Source organism: Rhinoraja longicauda, chromosome 11 (assembly GCF_053455715.1).
Source record: "Rhinoraja longicauda isolate Sanriku21f chromosome 11, sRhiLon1.1, whole genome shotgun sequence".
Classification (NCBI taxonomy): domain Eukaryota; kingdom Metazoa; phylum Chordata; class Chondrichthyes; order Rajiformes; family Arhynchobatidae; genus Rhinoraja; species Rhinoraja longicauda.
In genome coordinates this window covers 56,404,645-56,426,366 of record NC_135963.1, presented here as the reverse complement: position 1 = coordinate 56,426,366, position 21,722 = coordinate 56,404,645, and the positions used below count along the sequence as shown (strand labels likewise).

At 45.9% G+C, this 21,722-nt stretch overlaps 2 protein-coding genes across 9 annotated transcripts in view; both read right to left on the bottom strand.

Annotated features, from left to right (window-relative positions):
* The window catches only part of LOC144597955 (dynamin-2-like), a 148,676-nt gene extending 142,135 nt beyond the window's left edge, over window positions 1-6,541 (bottom strand). For all 6 annotated transcript variants that reach the window (XR_013547810.1, XM_078407797.1, XM_078407793.1 and 3 more), the window contains exon 1: window positions 6,202-6,541. Coding sequence is in view for 5 of the 6 variants with exons in the window: in XM_078407797.1 (XP_078263923.1) it covers window positions 6,202-6,362 (161 nt within the window). In the remaining variant the exon portion in view is untranslated. The remainder of the gene's footprint in view (window positions 1-6,201) is intronic.
* A 9,023-nt stretch (window positions 6,542-15,564) lies between these two features.
* mettl13 (methyltransferase 13, eEF1A lysine and N-terminal methyltransferase) overlaps window positions 15,565-21,722 on the bottom strand; it is a 100,263-nt gene continuing 94,105 nt past the window's right edge. For all 3 annotated transcript variants that reach the window (XM_078407798.1, XM_078407800.1, XM_078407799.1), the window contains exons 8-9: window positions 21,561-21,692; window positions 15,565-16,706 (exon numbers count right to left, since the gene is read on the bottom strand). In XM_078407798.1, the coding sequence (XP_078263924.1) occupies window positions 16,432-16,706; window positions 21,561-21,692 (407 nt within the window). In that variant the 3' untranslated portion in view covers window positions 15,565-16,431. The remainder of the gene's footprint in view (window positions 16,707-21,560; window positions 21,693-21,722) is intronic.

The window sequence follows — 21,722 nt, the reverse complement described above, 5'->3', positions numbered from 1 at the left end:
ATAATTGTGCAGAATCACTGCTCTACCACAAACGTGTGACTTAAAAAGCTGCAATCATTTCTTTTGGACAGTACAATACTTGTTGATTTACTGAACATTATCACAATGCCTGACGCATTTTGAAACAAAGTTTGACAATGTGTCGAGGATGGTGACAGGCAATGTCATTGTTCCGGACAAACCAGTGTAGAGCATATGATGAAGTTCTCAAGGAGGCACTGTGCATGTATTTAACACATAGCATGCAAGCTGGAAATCTGGCTCACAACGGGTAGCATAGGCACTTTGATGAAGGTGATAAATTCACGACTGCAGTGAAAAGAATGTTCCCACTCTGCCCAGCTCACAAAATGAAGAACTACATTGCAGCAAAGAGTATGAAGAAGGGTCTTGACCCGAAATGTCACCCATTCCTTCTCTCCAGAGATGTTGCCTATCTCATTGAGTTACTCCAGCATTTTGTGTCCATCTTTGGTGTAAACCAGCATCTGCAGTACCTTCCTACACAACTACATTGCAGAGTTTTTCTTTCCTGAGATTCAATTTATCATCCCAAAAAAATGGCTCCGTGTCCAATGACCAGAAGGAAGCAATTCCTCAGAACACCATGAGAGTGAGCACCATGAATTAACCAAAGGTAATTTGGAAATCAACGATTTAAATGATTTTAGCCATACCATACTCATGTATGGCATGATTTGACAGAAAAGCACGCAAAACATTGTTTTTCACTGCATCTCAGTACATGTGACATTAATAAACTAACTAATTAGTTAATTTATTGTCATGTGTAAAGAAATACAAAGGAATGCTTGTTCTGCATGCTATCCAGTCAAATCATTCCATTATGAGTGCAATAGATCCTCTTCTGGAACAGCACGCAGAGAGTCGACAAATTCCTATGCCAGTTTGCAGCTTCCAAGTCTCTAAAAAGTCTGATCTTGGTCTAAGGCAATTTCCTTTCTTCTCACGTTAAGGCCCGGTGTCCTGACTGCACTGGGTCAATGATGTAGGGGTGGGCCTGGCCCAACACAATGCCGTCGGCTCCTTCCAGCTGCTGCCGCAGGCTGCACTCAATCCGCTCGCTCGCCCGGCTGCTGTAGGGCCTCCCGCGGCCACCTCCGCCAACACCACCACCCATGGCCACCGCAAACAGTCTGCCCATCACCTCCAGCAATCACCCCTCCGTTTCCATGTGACAAAGTTGTCATGTCCTGATTCCCGAGCCAATCGTGGAACCGGGGCCCTTCCTGACGATGTGGGCCAGATCGCGGACTTCACAGCCGCCGACTTTCCCCCTCATCTTCCACTCCTGCCATCTTAGAAGATGCACCATAAACATAACATGCCGCGACAATATGTCTCATCACCCTCTGTTCAGACTCATTCGATTCAAATTGATCCTCATCACCTGCAGCATGGCTCTGCACCGTTCCCTCATGTCACCGATTGTACATCTCCCCGACAATATCAGCTGGCGGCCCAGCCACTCCACCAGGCCATGCGGCTCCAACCCATGGAGACACTAGTAGCCTGAGTCTCGTCGACAGGCGAGCGACAGGTTTGAATAGAAGCCATGGATCCTATGCAAACGCAACACACAAAGATGCAGACTGGAATGCAGTCTCTTCGAGGAGCATTCAGGAAAACAGCCGACATTAGTCAACATCGCTCCCACAATTGTGAACAGAGAGGTGCAGGATCAGCCTGAATTGAGCTATTGTTCGTGAAGCCAGGCACGTGAAGACAGTGTGGGTCTGGACTCGATGTGAATCATGTTCAAGCAGTAGCGAAGCACACACTTCCTCTGGATGTGATTGCTTAGGTTGACCATGGTGTTAAAGCACAGCCAACCACATAGAAATATTTTGATCTGTGGAAATGTTGAGATTCATTTGCTAAACCACACCATCCAGTCAGCAAGGTACCCTCATAAAACACACATTAATGGGCTTGCACTGGATGTATATTACCCGCCGCTACCTACAGCCTAGAAACAGAGTACCCCGAAGCCTTGTTCATCATAGCCAGCGACTTCAACCAGGCCAATCTTGAGTGTGCCACCAAAATACTATCAACCTCTCTATTGTCCCACTGGAGGCCCAAACACCCTCGACCATTCCTACACATCCAAAGATGACCACCGTGCACTTTCCCCCTCTATTTTGGAAAATCTGACCATGAAACTGTGCTCCAACTCCCTGTTTACAGGCGGAAACTGAAGCACAGGATTTTGACAGAGGGTCATAGAGTGCTGGTCTGAGAAAACAGATGAGCTTCTATGTGATTCCTTTCAGTCGGTGGATTGGATGATACAACTGGATCGGTGGCACAGAAATATGGCAACAACATAAATGATAAATATTATGACAGAAAGCATGACTGTTAATGCGAAAAAATGTTTTAATGTAGTTTAAACTTTTCCTAGAAACACATAACTCAATTATTTTAGTCTGCTCTAATAGGCTAATATTTTTGTTTTTGCAAAAAATATTTATCAGGAGTATTGTCAAGTATAAAATGTTTGAATGTTTTTTATCAGTTCAGCTATTTCCCTTCTTCTTCCCCAAATACTCTCAGAAAACATGCCTATTGACTTATTAATAGCGGCACAGTGGCGCAGCGGTAGAGTTGCTGCCTTACAGCGAATGCAGCGCCGGAGACTCAGGTTCGATCCTGACTACGGGCGCCGTCTGTACGGAGTTTGTACGTTCTCCCCGTGACCTGCTTGGGTTTTCTCCGAGATCTTCGGTTTCCTCCCACACTCCAAAAACGCAGGTTTGTAGGTTAATTGGCTGGGCAAATGTAAAAATTGTCCCTAGTGGGTGTAGGATAGTGTTAATGTGCGGGGATCGCTGGGCGGCGCGGACCGGTGGGCCGAAGGGCCTGTTTCTGCGTTGTATCTCTAAATCTAAATTATTAGAAAATCAATCTAACCTTTCCACAAGTGCATCTATGCTGTCAATTCAACCACTATTTTGATAGGGCCTTGGGTGTTAAGGCATAAAATTGGAGATGGTTCATTTGAGATAAATATTCCATTCAGCAGCAGCTCACCCCCAAAAAGGCTGTAGGTCTTTCTGACTAGGGTTTTCAGATGGAGAAGGTTAGATTATTGGGATGCAAAGTAACATCAAGTAAATGTAGCACAAAACAGACATGGTCATACATCTGATGATGTTCATGATTGAACAAAAATACGTTGAATGCGTTTCTATTGGTACATCATGCAGTTACTGAATATCAGCAGACCATACATTAGATATGAATCATATTTGCCCGATCTGGGAGGTCTAAAGCAACATTCCAACAGTTTGCATTCAAATTTCTTTAGAAAATCTATGTAAAGATAGATTTTATATTCACCTACAAGTTTAAAGTCCTTTGACATTGGATTAACAACTGACGAACCGTGAGGAGAGGAAACATCAACGATGACAACATCCTTGCTTTTTAGTTTAGTTTAGCGATACAGCATGTTCACAGGTCCTTTGGCCCACCAAGTCCGCACCAACCAATGATCCCCGCACATTAACACTATCCTACACACACTGGGGAAAATTTACATTTATACCAAGCCAATCAACTGTAACTGTGATTGGTAAATCAAAGAGAGATAAACCAAACCTAAATACTTACAGCTGGTAAAGTAGGCAGAGTTAAAGAAAGAGAGTAATTATTTTTCAAAACAATTGCTGCAGGCATGTATCTCAAGCAATTTAATAATAAAATTAATATTTTAATCTAAATGTAAGAGTTGGAAGACAAATCAGAACTGGGTAATAGGCATGTATATTTTAGCTTCAAAATACCATATTATGAAATGCATGTCACAAGATTACAGCAAGACAGGAAGTTCCCAATCTCTACTCTGCTGTTGTGACCACATGCTTAATGAAAGACCGTTTTTTCCCAGCTGTTATCAGGCAACTGAATCATCCTCCCACAGCCAGAGAACAGTGCTGAACTACTATCTACCTCTTTGGTGACACTCGGACTATCCTTGATCGGACTTTGCTGGCTTTACCTGGCATTAAACATTATTCCCTTATCATGGAAATGGTTGGATTGTAATCATGTATTATCTTTCTGCTGACTGGATAGCATGCATCAAAAGCTTTTCACTGTGCTTCGGTACATGGGACAATAAACTAAACTGAACTGATCTAAAGAAGGGTCTCAACTCGAAACGTCACCTATTCCTTTTCTCCAGAGATGCTGTCTGACCCGCTGAGTTACTCCAGTTTTTTGTGTCTATGAACTAAACCCCTTTCCAATGAAATCACTGCGTGTACAACTTCACCATGCAGAGGTGATAGATCACCACCAACTTCACAAGGTATCACAAAATGCTGGAGTAACTCAGCAGGTCAGACAGCATCTCAGGTGAGAAGGAATGGGTGGCGTTTTGGGTCGAGACCCTTCTTCAGACTGACCTGCAATTTGTGATACCTTCGATTTGTACCAGCATCTGCAGTTATTTTCCTACACCAACTTCACAACAGCAATTAGGCATAGGCAGTAAATGCTGGACTTGGCAGCAATGGCTAGATAACCATCACCGCAAAAAAATTAATAAACTGGGCAATAAAATCATAAGATTTTGTAGTACCACTCACATGTTTCAGACACGTTCTTCCTCTTTCAGACCAGACACATCATTGAAGACATTTCATTTTTTTTAAAGCAGCACCTGTTCTAATTGCATTAAATTATAGACAATAGGTGCAGGAGTGGGCCATTCGGCCCTTCGAGCCAGCACCGCCATTCAATGTGATCATGGCTTATCATTCTCAATCAGTACCCCATTCCTGCCTTCTCGACATACCCCCTGACTCCGCTATCCTTAAGAGCTCTATCTAGCTCTCTCTTGAATGCATTCAGAGAATTGGCCTCCACTGCCTTCTGAGGCAGAGAATTCCACAGATTCACAACTCTCTGACTGAAAATGTTTTCCTCATCTCAGTTCTAAATGGCCTACCCCTTATTCTTAAACTGTGGCCCCTTGTTGTGGACTCCCCCAACATTGGGAACATGTTTCCTGCCTCTAACGTGTCCAACCCCTTAATAATCTTATATGTTTCGATAAGATCCCCTCTCATCCTTCTAAATTCCAGTGTATACAAGCCTAGTCGCTCCAGTCTTTCAACATATGACAGTCCCGCCATTCCGGGAATTAACCTAGTAAACCTACGCTGCACGCCCTCAATAGCAAGAATATCCTTCCTCAAATTTGGAGACCAAAACTGCACACAGTACTCCAGGTGCGGTCTCACTTAATATCCCATGAAACATCCCACGCACAGCAAAATCCCACGAACGATCCCATGCATGGCAAGATGCCACACATGGCAGGATCCCTTGCAAGGCAAGATCCCACCTTCAGCTGGATCGCACGATTGGCAAGATCCCACAAATGATCCCTCGCACGGCGGGATCCCACAAATGATCCCACAGGCGGCAGGATCCTATGAAACATCCCAGGCACAGAAAGATCCCACGGAAGAATCCTACACAGGGCAAGATCTGAAACCCAGCAAGATCACACAAATGATTCCAGGCACAGTAAGATCCCAGGCACTGAAGTGTGATCCCAGGCACAGCAGTGAGATCCCAGGCACAGCAAGATCCCAGGCACAGCAGGATCCCAGGCACAGCAGGATCCCAGGCACAGCAGGATCCCAGGCACAGCAGGATCCCAGGCACAGCAGGATCCCAGGCACAGCAGGATCCCAGGCACAGCAGGATCCCAGGCACAGCAGGATCCCAGGCACAGCAAGATCCCAGGCACAGCAGGATCCCAGGCACAGCAGGATCCCAGGCACAGCAGGATCCCAGGCACAGCAAGATCCCAGGCACAGCAGGATCCCAGGCACAGCAGGATCCCAGGCACAGCAGGATCCCAGGCACAGCAAGATCCCAGGCACAGCAGGATCCCAGGCACAGCAGGATCCCAGGCACAGCAGGATCCCAGGCACAGCAGGATCCCAGGCACAGCAGGATCCCAGGCACAGCAGGATCCCAGGCACAGCAGGATCCCAGGCACAGCAGGATCCCAGGCACAGCAGGATCCCAGGCACAGCAGGATCCCAGGCACAGCAGGATCCCAGGCACAGCAGGATCCCAGGCACAGCAAGATCCCAGGCACAGCAGGATCCCACAGATGACCCCACCCCCGCCCACCACCTCCTCCTCTCTCACCTGCCCACGAAGTTCTCCAGCACCGAGCTCTTGCCGGCGCTCTGGCCGCCCACCACGGCGATCTGGGGCAGGTCGAGGCGGCAGCAGCTGCCGACGGCGACCACCGCGTCCTGCAGCCGGTTGACCAGCGGGATCAGCTCCTCCATCCCGCGGTTGCCCATGGCGACCGGCCGCCGCCGCCACCACCGAGCACCAGCGGCCGGGAATGGACCAGGGCGGGGGGGGGGGGGGGGGGCGGTCACACCCTCTCCTTCCTCACTCACGCAGACACATCTGCCCCACGGCACGGGGAGAAACGACGCCCTGTTCCCACACGCTGAGGCTGCCTGGCAGCCGGAGCGCATCCCTCCCTCCCTCCGCCCTCGGCCACCTCCCTCGGCCCGTCTAACGGTCCGCCCCCGCGCAGCCGCACTGCGCGCCCAGCGGCGCCCAGCGGCACCCGGGCCCGGGCACTACCCCCACCACCACCCGCGCGCCCGGGCCCGGGCACTGCCCCCCCCCCCACCACCACCACCACCCGCGCGCCCGGGCCCGGGCACTGCCTCCCACCCATCATGCACACTTCTGCAACATGCAATGCCCAGGCACGCTGTCTTTCCTCACAAAATAACACCACAACTTCTCTTTTCATGCACACCTCTGCAACATGCAATGTCCATGCACGCTGTCTTTCCTCACAAAATAACACTTTACTTTTCCTGCACGTGCCTGGGCATTTGCCATGTTGCAGAGGCGTGCAGGAAAAGAGAAGTTGTGGTGTTATTTTGTGAGGAAAGACACGGTTACAGCGTGCATGGGCATTTGCCCATGTACGCTGCAATCATGTCTTTCCTTACAAAATAACACCACAACTCTTTTCCTGCCAACCTCTGCAACATGCAATGACCATGCACGCTGTAACCGTGTCTTTCCTTACATAATAACACCACAACTCTTTTCCTGCCAACCTCTGCAACATTGCAATGCCCATGTACGCTGCAATCGTGACTTTCCTTACATAATAACACAACTCTTTTCCTGCACGCCTCTGCAACATGGAAATAATGCACAAGCACGCTGTAATCGTGACTTTCCTTACAAAATAACACAACTTCACTTTTCCTGCACACCTCTGCAACATGGCAAATGCCCATGCACGCTGTAACCGTGTCTTTCCTTACATAATAACACCACAACTCTTTTCCTGCCAACCTCTGCAACATTGCAATGCCCATATACGCTGCAATCGTGTCTTTCCTTACAAAATAACACCACAACTCCTCTGCAACATGCAATGCAACGCAAGCTGCAATCGTGTCTTTCCTTACAAAATAATACAAATCTTCCTGCACATCTCTGCAACATGCAATGCCAATGCTCGCTGCAACCGTGAAACCGGGGCGATCGAACCTCCCGCATCGGGGCGGTCAAAGCTCCTGTGGCCTGGACCTCCCGAATCTTGTCGAAACGTATAAGATTATTAAGGGGTTGGACACGTTAGAGGCAGGAAACATGTTCCCAATGTTGGGGGAGTCCAGAACAAGGGGCCACAGTTTAAGAATAAGGGGTAGGCCATTTAGAACTGAGATGAGGAAAAACTTTTTCAGTAGAGAGTTGTGAATCTGTGGAATTCTCTGCCTTAGAAGGCAATGAAGGCCAATTCTCTGAATGCATTCAAGGATAACGGAGTCAGGGGGTATGGGGAGAAGGCAGGAAAGGGGTACTGATTGAGAATGATCAGCCATGATCACATTGAATGGTGGTGCTGGCTCGAAGGGCTGAATGGCCTCCTCCTGCACCTATTGTCTATTGTCTAAGTCGGTCCCTAACCAAGGGACTGCGAGCTCCACGATGTTAAGTCCGCAGGCTCCCGCAGTTGGAGCTCCCAAAGTCGGCCTCCATGAGAGGCCACCAGTTCCACGATGTTAGGCCGCAGTGCGGACGGAGATACGATACGGAAAAAAACAAAACACATCTCCGTCGAGGTTTCCCTCAACCGCCCCCACATAAGGCACGCTAAAGAACACTAAAATATACATTTCACACATACAACAAAAAATTCAAAATAGAAAAATTCAAAAATAGATTCTGCACGCTAGGACTTTATTCCTTGCAGCGCATTAGGATGAGGGGCGAACTTATAGACATGTCTTGCATTTCTACCCTTTTCATGGGAGGAATAGATTGAACAGGTTAGGACTTTATTCCTTGGAGCGCTGGAGGACAAGGGGTGAACTTAATAAGTTCTAGGAGCAGAATTAGGCCATTCGGCCCATCAAGTCTGGCTGATCTATCTCTCCCTCTCTACCTCATTTTCCTGTCTTCTTCCCATAACCCCTAACGCCAATCAAGAATATATCAATCTCTGCCTTAAAAATATCCATTGACGGCCTCCACAGCCTTCTATGGCAATGGATTTCACAGATTCTTTATCGTCTGACTAAAGAAATTCTTCCTCATCTCCTTTCTAAAGGTACATCCTTTTATTCTGAGGCTGTGCCCTCTAGTCCTAGACTCTCCCACTAGTGGAAACATCCTCTCCACATGTAATCTATCCAGGCCTTTCACTATTCGGTAAGTTTCAATGAAGTCCCCCCCGATCCTTCTAAACTCATTCCCAGGATCATTCTCCTTTCTCAATTTCTTTTGCATTTCTACCCTGTTCATGAGAGAAATAGATTGAGCAGGCTACGACTTTATTCCTTGCAGCTCAGGAGGATGAGGGTGATCTTTCAGAGGTGGACAAGCCCATGAGGGGAATAGATTGGGTAAATGTCCAGAGTAGGGGAATCAAAAACCAAAGGACATGGGTTTGTGAGAGGGTAAAAGATAAAATAAGAACTTGAGTGTCAGAGCACAGACACTCGCCCTGCACTCCTTCCCAGCAGCATCCTGTAGACCCCAGCAACATGTAGTGCTCTTGCGCTCTGAAATTGTTTCTTAAAAAAAATAACCATAAAACTATGAGAGGCATAGATAGGGTGTCAGAACCCTATTTCCCAGAGTGAAAATATCAAAGATTGACAAAAAGAGCTGGAGTAACACAGCGGGACAGGCAGCATCTCTGGAGAGAAGGAATGGGTGACGTTTCGGGTCGAGACCCTTCTTCAGACTGATGTGAAGGGTCTTGATCCGAAACGTCACCCATTCCTTCTCTCCTGAGATGCTGCCTGACCCTGCTGAGTTTCTCCAGCATTTTGTGAATAAATACCTTCGAGAGGCATAGATAGGGTCAGTCAGAACCTATTTCCCAGGGTGAAAATATCAAAGAAAGACAAAAAGAGCTGGAGTAACTCAGCTGGACAGGCAGCATCTCTGGAGAGAAGGAATGGGTGATGTTTCGGGTCGAGATCCTTTTTCAGACTAGTTAGGGATACGGGGAAATGAGAGATATAGACGGTGATGTAGAGAGATGAAGAGCAATGAATGAAAGATATGCAAAAAAGTAACGATGATCTAACAAGAAATATCAATGACTGGAGGGCATAGTTTTAAGGTAAGAGGGGGAAAAAATTAAAGATGTGCAGGACAACACTTTTACACAGAGGATGGTGATTGCCTGGAACCTGCTGTCAGGGTTGGTGGTGGAAGCAGATACAGTAGTAATGTTTAAGAGATCTTTAGACAAGCACATGGATATGCAGGGAATGGAGGGATGTGGATCATGTGCAGGCAGAGATTATTTTAACCATGCATCATATTCGGCACAGAAACTATGATGAGTTTGTTATTTCACACACCAACTTATATAGCTATTTTTGACACCATGACTGCGCGAGATATTGTTCATCCCATAACCACAATAATTTGTTTCACGAAGTTGTAGAATATCGAATATTAAACAAGTGCCACTGCCTGAGGTGGTGGTGGAGATAGATACAATAGTGGTGTTTAAGATGCTTTCAGTTAGGCACGTGGATGTGCTGGGAATGGAGGGGGATATGGATCACATGCAGGCAGAGGAGATTAGTTTATTTTGGCATCATGTTCGACATGGACATTGTGGACTGAAGGGGGTGCTCCTGTGATGTACTTATTCACAAAATGCTAGAGTAACTCATCATCAGTAAATCATCAGTAAACTTCAATACATTCAAAACTCCGCTGCCCGTCTACTCACCCACTCCCCGATCCGTGACCATATCACCCCCGTCCTTTACAAGCTCCACTGGCTCCCCATCCCCCAGAGAACCCAGTACAAAATCCTCCTCATGACCTACAAAGCCCTCCATAACCTGGCCCCATCCTACCTGACTGACCTCCTCCACAGATACACTCCCACCTCCGCTCTGCTGCTGCCAATCTCCTGTCCCCCCCCCCATCCGGACCAAACTCAGATCCTGGGGGAAAGGGCTTTCTCCATTGCTGCTCCCACCCTCTGGAACTCACTACCCCAAACCGTCAGAGACTCCTCCTCACTCACCACATTCAAAACATCACTGAAGTCTCACCTGTTCAGCACTGCCTTCAACCACTGACCGTCACCTCACCTTCTGTCTCCTTTTTCTGTTTGTTTACTTATTTATCTATTTATCTATTTATCTATTTATTTTTTTCTCTATGTTCTAGTAATCCCTGTAAAGCGTCTTGGGGTGGTTTGGGTAGGAAGGGACGAGTGGACCAGGGAGCTACAGAGGGAACGGTCTCTGCGGAACGCAGAAAGGGGAGGGGATGGGAAGATGTGGCCAGTGGTGAGGTCCCGTTGTAGGTGACGGAAATGTTGGCGGATGATTTGTTGCTCCTGTGATGTACTGTTCTGTGTTCCTTTTAATTAATGCATTGATTGCTTTGAATTCGTGATCAAAAAAATTGTAGTCCTGGACATTTCTTTTGGCACAATCTAAGAATGGGACGAGGAATACAGATTTCAATTTCCTGAAGACAATTAGTTTGGCAAAATGTAAAAGAACAATCAATGGAGATTGCAATTTCCAGCGGATCAGTGCCTGAATTACAGTGGTCAGCCCAGCCCAGTGAAATAAAGCACATTCTTGGGATTCCAAGATAACACCAACTCATTCACAGCACACCAGGGCCAAAGATTATTTATTTATTTTTTCTTTCTTTCTTCCCTCGGCAAGGCCAGCGGCATAATCAAGGACGAGTCGCACCTTGGCCAGTCCCTCTTCCATCGGGCAGAAAATGCACACCTCCAGGTTCAGGGATAGTTTCTTCCCAGGAAAGACCTGAGCGACTTTGTCGGTTCGGACCAGACGGGGTAGCCTTCGTTGCCCTCTCGTATCGATGAGCCTTGGGCTCCCAACACCCTGTCTGTCGCCGGTTTGTGGTTTGTCCCTCCTCGGACCACTGTCGGTAGGTACTCATCACTGCTGACCGGGAGCACCCCACAAGCCTTGCCGTTTCAGAGATGCTCTGACCCAGTCGTCTGGCCATAACAATTTGGCCCTTGTCAAAGTCGCTCAGGTCTTTACTCCTGCCCATTTCTCCTGCATCCAACACATCAACTTCAAGAACTGACTGTTCACTTGCTGCCTAATAAATCCCACCCCTTGACAGGTGCCATTGTAACAAGATAATAATGTTATTCACTTTACCTGTCAATGGTCATAATGTGTTGGCTGATCAGTGTGTGTGTGTGTATATATATATATATATATTTATATATAAATATTGAATCAATATATTATACTATATTGTACTATATTATAGTCAAATATAATATATTATAGTGTGATATAATAAAACTATATATAAAACATTAAATACAGGTATGTCTGCTATAAGACGTGTTTCCACAATGCAACAAGATTGTGTTTCCACAATGCAACGAGATTGCTGAATTAGGGGATGCTTTGTCTTGCGTGATTTTGATTGGGAACTAGAGAACCACTTAAAGTTTACTTTGGAAATTGGCAAGCAGGGGAAAATAATCAGTCTGTGAAAGGAAAACGAAAGGAAGTAATCAGGTGTTATCTTCTCTTAAGAAAACATCCGGTACTTTAACCGCTGGTGGTCATTGAAATTGACAAGTAATGGCTTCCATTGATACTTGTGTAACAATACTGCATTAAACATTGAATCATACAGTATTTAGTGAATTTAGCAGTAATAAAAATAAACCTAAAGCTATTTAAAAAAAACACGAGGAGAACGTGCAAACTCCAAACAGACAGCATCCAAGATCAGGATCGTACCAGACTCTCTGGCGCTGTCAGGCCACAGCTCTACCAGCTTTGACCGCTTTGAAAAAATGAGTGTTGGATCGATGATATTTTTATTAATGCCAGGATAATTTGAAAATCAGTTTACGGGCTCCTCGTCCAGTCAGATTAAAATCCCAGAGGTTCTGAGGAGATGTGGTGCTTTATATTTATTCTCAATAGGAATTATTCTCTTGGTGCTTTTGATATATTGTGCCGTAGGAGGAATATACCAACACTGGTTATACAAAACTTACTTTTTTTTTTGGGATTTAGAGATACAGCGCAGAAACAGGCCCATCGGCCCACCGAGTCCGCGCCGCCCAGCGATCCCCGCACATTAACACTACCCTACACCCACTTGGGACAATTTTTACATTTGCCCAGCCAATTAACCTACAAACCTGCACGTCTTTGAAGTGCGGGAGGAATCCGAAGATCTCGGAGAAAACCCACGCAGGTCACGGGGAGAACGTACAAACTCCGTACAGTACAGCACCCGTAGTCAGGATCGAACCTGAGTCTCCGGCGCTGCATTCGCTGTAAGGCAGCAACTCTACCGCTACGCCACCGTGCCGCCCGTAAATAACTGTTATATTACCAGCACCCTGCAATGGGATAATACATTTAACACAGAATGTCAGAAGCTCTCTGCACTTTGAACAGGCACTACAGTAGAAACAGTCTTCTGTTTGTGAATCCATGACGACTCAGAAAGATAATTGATTTTAATATAAAAAAACAAGACAAATCATGTGAGAATCATGTCAGAACCTCTGTGTTATAATTAACTTAATCAAGTCTGATCAGGGCAGCACACTGGCACAGCTGTTACCTTACAGCCCCAGAGACCCGGGTTCGATCCTGACCTCGGGTGCTGTCTGTGTGGTGTTTGTAGGTTCTCCCTGCAATCGCATTGGTTTCCTCCGAGTTCTCCGGTTTTCTCCAACATCGCAAAGGCGTCCAGTTTTGTAGGTTAATTGGCCCTCTGTAATATTTCCCCTAGTGTACAGGGAGTGGGTGAGAGAGTGGGATAACCAAACCAGTGCGCACAGGTGAAGATGGATGGTCGACGTAAACGCGGTGGGCCAAAGGACCTGTTTCCATGCTGTATTTCCAAACTAAACTATTTCCTTCAAAGGGGTTAGACACAAAATGCTGGAGTAACTCAGCAGGACAGGCAGCATCTCGGAATGGAAGGAATGGGTGACGTTTCGGGTCGAGACCCTTCTGCAGTTCCTTCCTGTACAACCTTCACAGAGGACATCATCCAGGCAATTTGTCATATCGGAGTTCCTAACTCCTCAGATCATGTGCAATAAGCCCCATCTTCAGGCACCTCTTATTTATTGCCAACACTTGCGATCATTTAATTGCATTCAGTCTGTCTGACCCAGTTCCCTAATGAGCTGCCATGAACACACTAAGGATCACGTTGTGCTGCATATGGACCTCAATACACGGAACTAGTTGGATTAAGATCAAGGGCACTTTGAACACACTATAGTATAAACAGTCTTCTGTTTGTGAATCCATGACGACTCAGAAAGATAATCAATTTTAATATAAAAAAACAAGACAAATCAAGTGAGCCTTACTGTGGGGCATCAATTAAAATACATCTACTACCAGTCAATTTTAAGATATTAAATTTAAATTCAATTGCTCATAACTGAGGGGGAGAAAAGACACAAAATGGTGGAATAACTCAGCGGGTCAGGCAGAACATGGATCAGTAATGTTTCGGGGTCCTTCTTCAGCTCACAATTCTTCACCTCACAATTGAACACACACACTTCTTCAGCTCACAATTCTTCACCTCACAATTGAACGAACACACACACACACACACACACACACAAACAATTCTTCACCTCACAATTGAACGAACACACACACACACACACACACACACACACACACACACACACACGCACACACACACACACACACACACACACACACACACACACGCACACACACGCACACACACACGCACACACGTGTAGTTGGTATCTGGGATGAGCTGCTAGAGGAGGAGTAGGGGCAGAAACAAAAACATTATTTAATAAGCATCTGGACAGGTCCTTTTTTGAACAGGGCATAGAGGGATATGGAATGAATGCAGGAAAATGTGTTTAGCAGATGCCTGCAATGCACTGCAACACAACATAGTGGAGGGACTTACAATAGTGGTCCCTTGGGGGGCTTTTGATACTTGGGGGGGGGGGGCTTTTGATGATCCATTTTCCTCCATTCCCTACATGGATATGCAGGGAATATGGATTCCCTGGATTCCAAAAGAGGTAGATGGATCACTTTTTTTTTTAAATGCCAGAACAATTTGAAAATACACTATCAATTTAAGATCTCATTGTCAAGTCAGATGAGGATACTGAAATTGCTGAGGTGATGTGGTGCCTTATAATTACTCTCAAGAGAAATTATTCTCTTGTTGCTCTTGATATATTCTGCCATTGGAAGACTATACAGGCAGAGAAGATTAGTTTTCATAGGCAATGTGTTCAACATGGATATTGTCGGCCAAAGGGCCCGTTTCTGTGCTGTCCTATTTTCTATGTACAAGAAAGCTTAGATTGAGAACAGAATTGCTGTGAGTTTCCTACAGCTTAATTTGGATGCACATCAACGATAGTTAAATGGAGACACAAGGGATCGCAGATGCTGGAACCTTGAGCAAGACACAAAGTGCTGGAGGAACTCAGCAGGTCAGGCAGCATTTGTGAAGGAAATGGACGTGACTTTTCAGGCTGGGACCCTTCTTCAGCTAGTTGAATGGACTAGACTTAGCTGATCAGAAATCACTTTCACTGAAAATTTAATTTACTGAAAACTGATCAGGTAAAAGTTAGAATATATTTTTCTCCTGGACAACTAGTCCAGTTGCCCTACATTTCTTAGGTTAATCAGGTTAATTAAATCCAATTTAACGCATCTTCTGAAGTCAATGAAATATTAAAACGAAAACAACAAAATAACAAACTTCCAAAATTTCATTGGGTACAAGACGACAACATTGCTCGTCTATCATCAATGTGCAGAACCGTACAATTTGGACACACTCATTCCTCTCTCCTACGCCTATCAATAGTCCCATCATCACTTCTTTAAAATACAATAAGCCCCCCTGTGCTTCCAACCCAATTTCCCTTTCCTCTCCAAAGTTGCTACAAGATGGAGTCGGCTTTCAAATCCGTGCCAACTCATTCCACTACTATTTTCAATCTCTCCACTTTTACGCTTTTGACAATGCAATGAAATCCCCCTTACCATTTAAAAATGACAATCTCTGCGCACAATGCATTATACCTCTTTGTACCCCTTGGTCTACCCGAGGCCTTGAACACGACCCAATGCACCATCCCACTCCTTGACTATCATCCTCACGCACGCCATGTTGGGAGCAAGATACAAGGGTGCAGGATCTGAACTATGACGTCTTGGTCTGTGCAACTCCTTATATAAATGACAACACTTAAGAGCCACCACGTGAGATGTACGATTACTTCCAGCAAATGCTTCCTGCTACAGCAGAACTGGAGTAATAGTTTATTCAGTTCAAAACATTACTGCGCATCTCAAACACATTTCATTGCAATGTGAAAACTCCCAATTTTTTTCTTTTAAAAAAAGGCCTTCCAATGTCTGACATAGACCATCAGATGCTGGTTTACAAAAAAAGGCACAAAGTGCTGGAATAACTCAGCGGATCAGGCAGCATCTCTGGAAGATATTGACAGGCAACGTTTTGGGTCAGGACCAGAACATCTGACAAAGGGTCACCTACCCCTGTTCTCCAGAGATGCTGCTTGACCCGTTGAGTTACCCCAGCACTTTGGATCTTTCATGTATACCATAGAACAGGACAAATGCTTTGTTGATTAAACACAATTTGAGCAGCAGATAATGAACCTGAAGTGTACATATTGGGATACCACCAATTATTGGTTTACGAATGGTGCGGAAATCTGAAGGTTTCCAAGTCCAGAATTTATCGACAATGAAAGTCAATGGAAATAATAAATATAAATCTTTTCATGTGAACATTAATCCAGTGATCCAGAAATTGTCACACGATCGTAACTTTCTCCAACATCTCTGCAAGTCTATAGGTCTGGTCCCAGTGTTTGCCAGTTTTCTTTAGATCATTCTCCAACATCAGACCAGCCTCCAGGAGGTCTTTTGAAACAGCTTTGTGCTCCGTGGACAACTGGCAGTACAAAATTTCATTTACCTCGCCTTCGATCTTCTGCAGATAAACAAGAGGAAAGACCAATTTGATGACCTCCAATGCCTTCTCTTTCAGTGCATGGTCCCTGCACACCAGATTTAGAACAAAGAGGCCTGAAACAGTGAAACAACGAGCATTAAAACACAAATGTGATTGCTTTTCTGCAGTGGAAGAATATATATATTTTTTAAACCTTTAAAACTTGATCGGTTGGGCACGTGGGCTGAGGAATGAATGATGGAATTTAACAGAGAGAAATGTGAGGTGTTGGATTTTGGGAAAACTAACATGGGCAGGGAATGACAGGGTTCTGTGGAGTGCTGTAAAGCAGAGGGATCTAGGACTGCAGATACAATGTTCCATGGGTAGATAGGGTGGTGAAAAAGGCTTTTGGCACATTGGCCTTCACCAGTCGGAGTATTGAGTATAGAAGTTGGGAGGTCATGTTGCTGTTGTGGAAGACATTGGTGAGGCCGCATTTAGAGTATTGTGTTCAGTGTTGGGCAACATGTTACAGGAAAGATGTCAAGCTGGAAAGGGTACAGAGAAGTGTGTAGGAAGGAACTGCAGATGCTTGTTTAAATCGAAGGTGGACACTGGTGAAAATGCTGGAGTAACTCAGTGGGACAGGCAGCATCTCTGGAGAGAAGGAATGGGTGACGTTTCAGGTCGAGACTCTTCTTCAGACAGTACAGAGAAGATTTACGAGGATGTTGCCCGGAATTGAGGGTCTGAGCCATAGGGAGACATTGAGCAGGCCTTGACTCCATTCCTTGGAGTGCAGGAGGATGAGGGACAAACATATAGCTGTGTAAAAATGATCATGGGAGGAATAGATCTGGTAAACGCACAGAGTTTCTTGCCAGAGTTGTAATGACAGAAGGTGTGAGACAAAGGGACTGAATAACAATTGAAGAAAATAAGTTTCCTTTTCAGGTGCATTTCAACCCAAATCAAGCTAGCAACCTTCAACAAACCATTCCTCTCCTCCACCGGAAATACGACATTTTTTCATCCCCCTCTTGTTTTAGGTTTCTAATTGTCACGTGTACTGCCATGCAGTGAAATGCTTTGTTTCGCGTGCTATCCAAATGAGATCAGTCAATACTGAATCAAATTCAAACAAAATAGATAGAGCAAAGATTATTAAGGGGTTAGACACGTTAGAGGCAGGAAACATGTTCCCAATGTTGGGGGAGTCCAGAACCAGGGGCCACAGTTTAGGAGTAAGGGGTGTAGGCCATTTAGAACAGAGACGAGGAAAAACTTTTTCAGTCAAAGAGTTGTAAATCTGTGGAATTCACTGCCTCAGAAGGCAGTGGAGGCCAATTCTCTGAATGCATTCAAGAGAGAGCTTGATAGATCTCTTAAGGATAGCGGAGTCAGGGGGTATGGGGAGAAGGCAGGAACGGGGTACTGATTGAGAATGATCAGCATGATCACATTGAATGGTGGTGCTGGCTCGAGGGGCCGAATGGACCACTTCTACACTAAAGGGGAAGATACAGAGTATAGAATATAGTTCTCGGAATTATAACGCACCAGTTCCATAGCCAAAGTCCAATGCCCACAGAAGGGAAAGGTTAGGGAACAGAATAGGCAGGTGAAAGGAGAGCGAGGAAGGAGGGTTGGTACAAACTGCAGGTATTTTAATGCAAGGGGCCTGACGGGTAAGGCAGATGAGCTTAGGGCGTGGATAGGTATGAGTGACTGGGACGTTGTAGCCATGACTGAAACCTGGTTGAGGGAGGGGCAGGACTGGCAGCTCAATGTTCCGGAGTGCAGTAGCTTCAAGAGGGACGGAGGAGGGAAAAAGAGGAAGGGGGATTGCATTATTGGTTAAGGAGGATGTCATGGCAGTGATCAGAGGTGACATTACGAATGGTTCGTCTAGTGAGGCTATATGGGTGGAGCTGAGGAACAAAAAAAGGGATGATCACCTTGTTGGGGGTGTACTACAGACCCCAAATAGTCAACGGGAATTAGAAGAACAAATGTGCCAGGAGATTGCAGACAGCTGCAGGTCAAATAAGGTGGTTGTTGTGGTCGGGGTTTTTAACTTTCCCCAATATAGACTGGGAAAACCATAGCGTGCAGGTTTTAAATGGTGTGAAATTCCTCAAAAATGTTCAAGAAAGTTTTCTTAAGCAGTATGTAGAGGCCCCACACGTGAGAGGGCAACGCTGGATCTAGTATTGGGAAATTGGGAAGGGCAAGTTAATGAAGTGTGTGGGGAGGAGCCTTTTGGGACCAGTGACCACAGTTTAATTAGGTTTAAGATAGCTATGGATAGTGACGGAGAGGGTCCACGCGTTAAAATGCTCAACTGGGGTAAGGCCAACTTTGAGGGTATAAGAGAAAGTCTCGCTCAAGTTGACTGGAGCAGGTTATTTGAGGGGAAAGGAACATCGGTCAAGGGATGTTTTTAAAAGTGTGCTGACGATAGCTCAGGATTTGTGCGTCCCCATTAGAGTGAAGGCAAAGCAGGCAAACATAAGGAAGCTTGGCTGACAAGGGAAATTGAACCGTTGGTCAAAAACAAGAAGGATGCATGCATGGGACAGGTATAGGCTGCTGGGATCAAGTGCATCCCTGGAGGAGTTTCGGGAACCAAGGAGTAAACTGAGAAAGGAGATCAGAAGGGCAAAAAGGGGCCAGGAGATAGCTCTGGCGGGTAGCATTAAAGACAATCCCAAAAGATTTTATAGATACATAAGGGGGAAAAGGGTAACTAGTGAGAGAGTGGGACCGCTCAGGAATCAAAGTGGTCACCTCTGTGTGGAGCCACAGGAGATGGGCAAGATCCTCTGAGTATTTCTCCTCTGTATTTACTGAGGAGAAAGTCACTAGGTCGGAGGAACTTGGGGCAGTCAATGGAAGTGTCTTGAGAGCAGTCAGTGTTACTGTCAAAGAAGTACTGAAAGTATTGTCGCGTAAGAAGGTAGATAAATCCCCAGGGCCTAATCAGATATATCCGAGGACATTGCAGGAAATTAGAGAGGAAATTACGGGAGCCCTGGTTGAAATTTACGAGTCCTTAAATACAGGAGAGGTGCCGGAAGACTGGAGGGTGACAAATGTTGTGCCTCTTTTCAAGAAGGGCTGCAGGGAAAATGCTGAGAACTATAGGCCGGTGAGCTTAACATCTGTAGTTGGTAAGTTACTGGAGAGTATTCTGAGGGATGGGTTATACAGGCATTTGGATGGGCAAGGGCTGGTTAGGGATAGTCAGCATGGTTTTGTACATGGGAGGTCGTGTCTCACAAATCTGATTGATTTTTTTGAAGACATGACCAAAAAGGTCAATAGGGGCAGAGCTGTAGATATTGTGTACATGGATTTCAGTAAGGCGTCCGACAAGGTTCCGCATGGTAGGCTGCTCTGGGAGGTTAGATCGCATGGGATCCAAGGAGAGATAGCTGAATGGATAGCAAAGTGGCTCCATGGAAGGAAGCAGAGGGTGTTGGTGGAAGATTGCTGCTCGGACTGGAGGCCTGTGACTAGTGGTGTGCCTCAGGGTTCGGTGCTGGGCCCGTTACTGTTGGTCATCTACATCAATGATTTGGATGAGAACATAGAGCAAGATTAGCAAGTTTGCTGATGATACAAAAGTGAGTGGTTTTGCAGATAGTGAAGATGGTTGTGAAAGATTGCAGCAGGATCTGGATCGATTGGCCAGGTGGGTGGAAGAATTTAATATAGAGAAGTGTGAGGTGTTGCATTTTGGGACGTCGGACAAGGGCAGGACCTACACAGTAAATGGTAGGCCTTTGGGTGGTGTTATAGAGCAGAGGGATCTAGGAGTACAGGTGCATGGTTCCTTGAAGGTCAAGTCACAGGTAGATAAGGTGGTCAAAAATGGTTTTGGCACTTTGGCCTTCATCAGTCAGAGTATTGAGTATAGAAGTTGGGAGGTCATGTTGCAGTTGTACAGATGTTGGTGAGACCGCATTTAGAATATTGTGTTCAGTTCTGAGCACCATGTTGTAGGAAAGATATTGTCAAGCTTGAAAGGGTTCAGAAAAGATTTACGAGGATGTTGCCAGGACTAGAGGGTGTGAGCTATAGGGAGAGGTTGAGTAGGCTGGGTCTCTATTCCATGGAGCGCAGGATGGTGAGGGGTGGTCTTATAGAGGTGTACAAAATCATGAGAGGAATCATAGATCGGGTAGATGCACAGAGTCTCTTACCCAGAGTAGGGGATTCGAGGACCAGAGGACATAGGTTCAAGGTGAAGGGGAAAAGATTTAATAGGAATCCGAGAGGTAACTTTTCCACACAAAGGGTGGTGGGTGTATGGAACAAGCTGCCAGAAGAGGTAGTTGAAGCTGGGACTATCCCATCGTTTAAGAAACAGTTAAACAGGTACATGAATTGGACAGGTTGGGAGGGATATGGACCAAGCGCAGGCAAGTGGGACTAGTGTAGCTGGGACATTGTTGGCCGGTGTGGGCAAGTTGGGCCAAAGGACCTGTTTCCACACTGTATCACTCTATGACTCTAATGGGGTAGAGGTGAATTGGACAGTACCCTAGCTTATGGAAGGACCGTTCAAAATCCTGATAACAGAGGGCAAGGAGCTGTTCTAGAATCTGGTAGTGCACGCTTTCAAGCTTCTGTACCTTCTGTCTGACAGGAGCAGGTAGGAAGAGGAAGGACCGGGGTGATATGTCCTTGATTATGCTGACTCCTACAAGGCAGTGTGAAGTGTAGCTGGAGTCAATGGTGGGGAGTCTGGCCTCTGTGATGGATTGGGCTACATCTACAACTCTGCAATTTCTGGTCGTCTTGTTCCCAAACCAAGATGTGATGAATTCCATACACCGTGTGCGGTTTACGGTCCCAGTGTTAAGTGCCTAAAAAGCTCATTTATTAAGCGCAGCAACTTTTCCGTATCGTATTGCATATTCCAGAAATCGACCACGAATCGGATGTGTAAAGTAATCCACAAGCAGAAGATTAGTCACCTTGGGGCGCCAAAAGACTTCGTACTTTCTGGAGAAACGCCTGCTCCAGAAAGGCTGGCGGAGGACAACTCATTCCGAGAGTGGTGTCTTTACTGTCCACATCAAACATGATAACATCATAGGAGCTGCTCCCTGGAGAAGCAAGAACAAAAATGTTTAGCC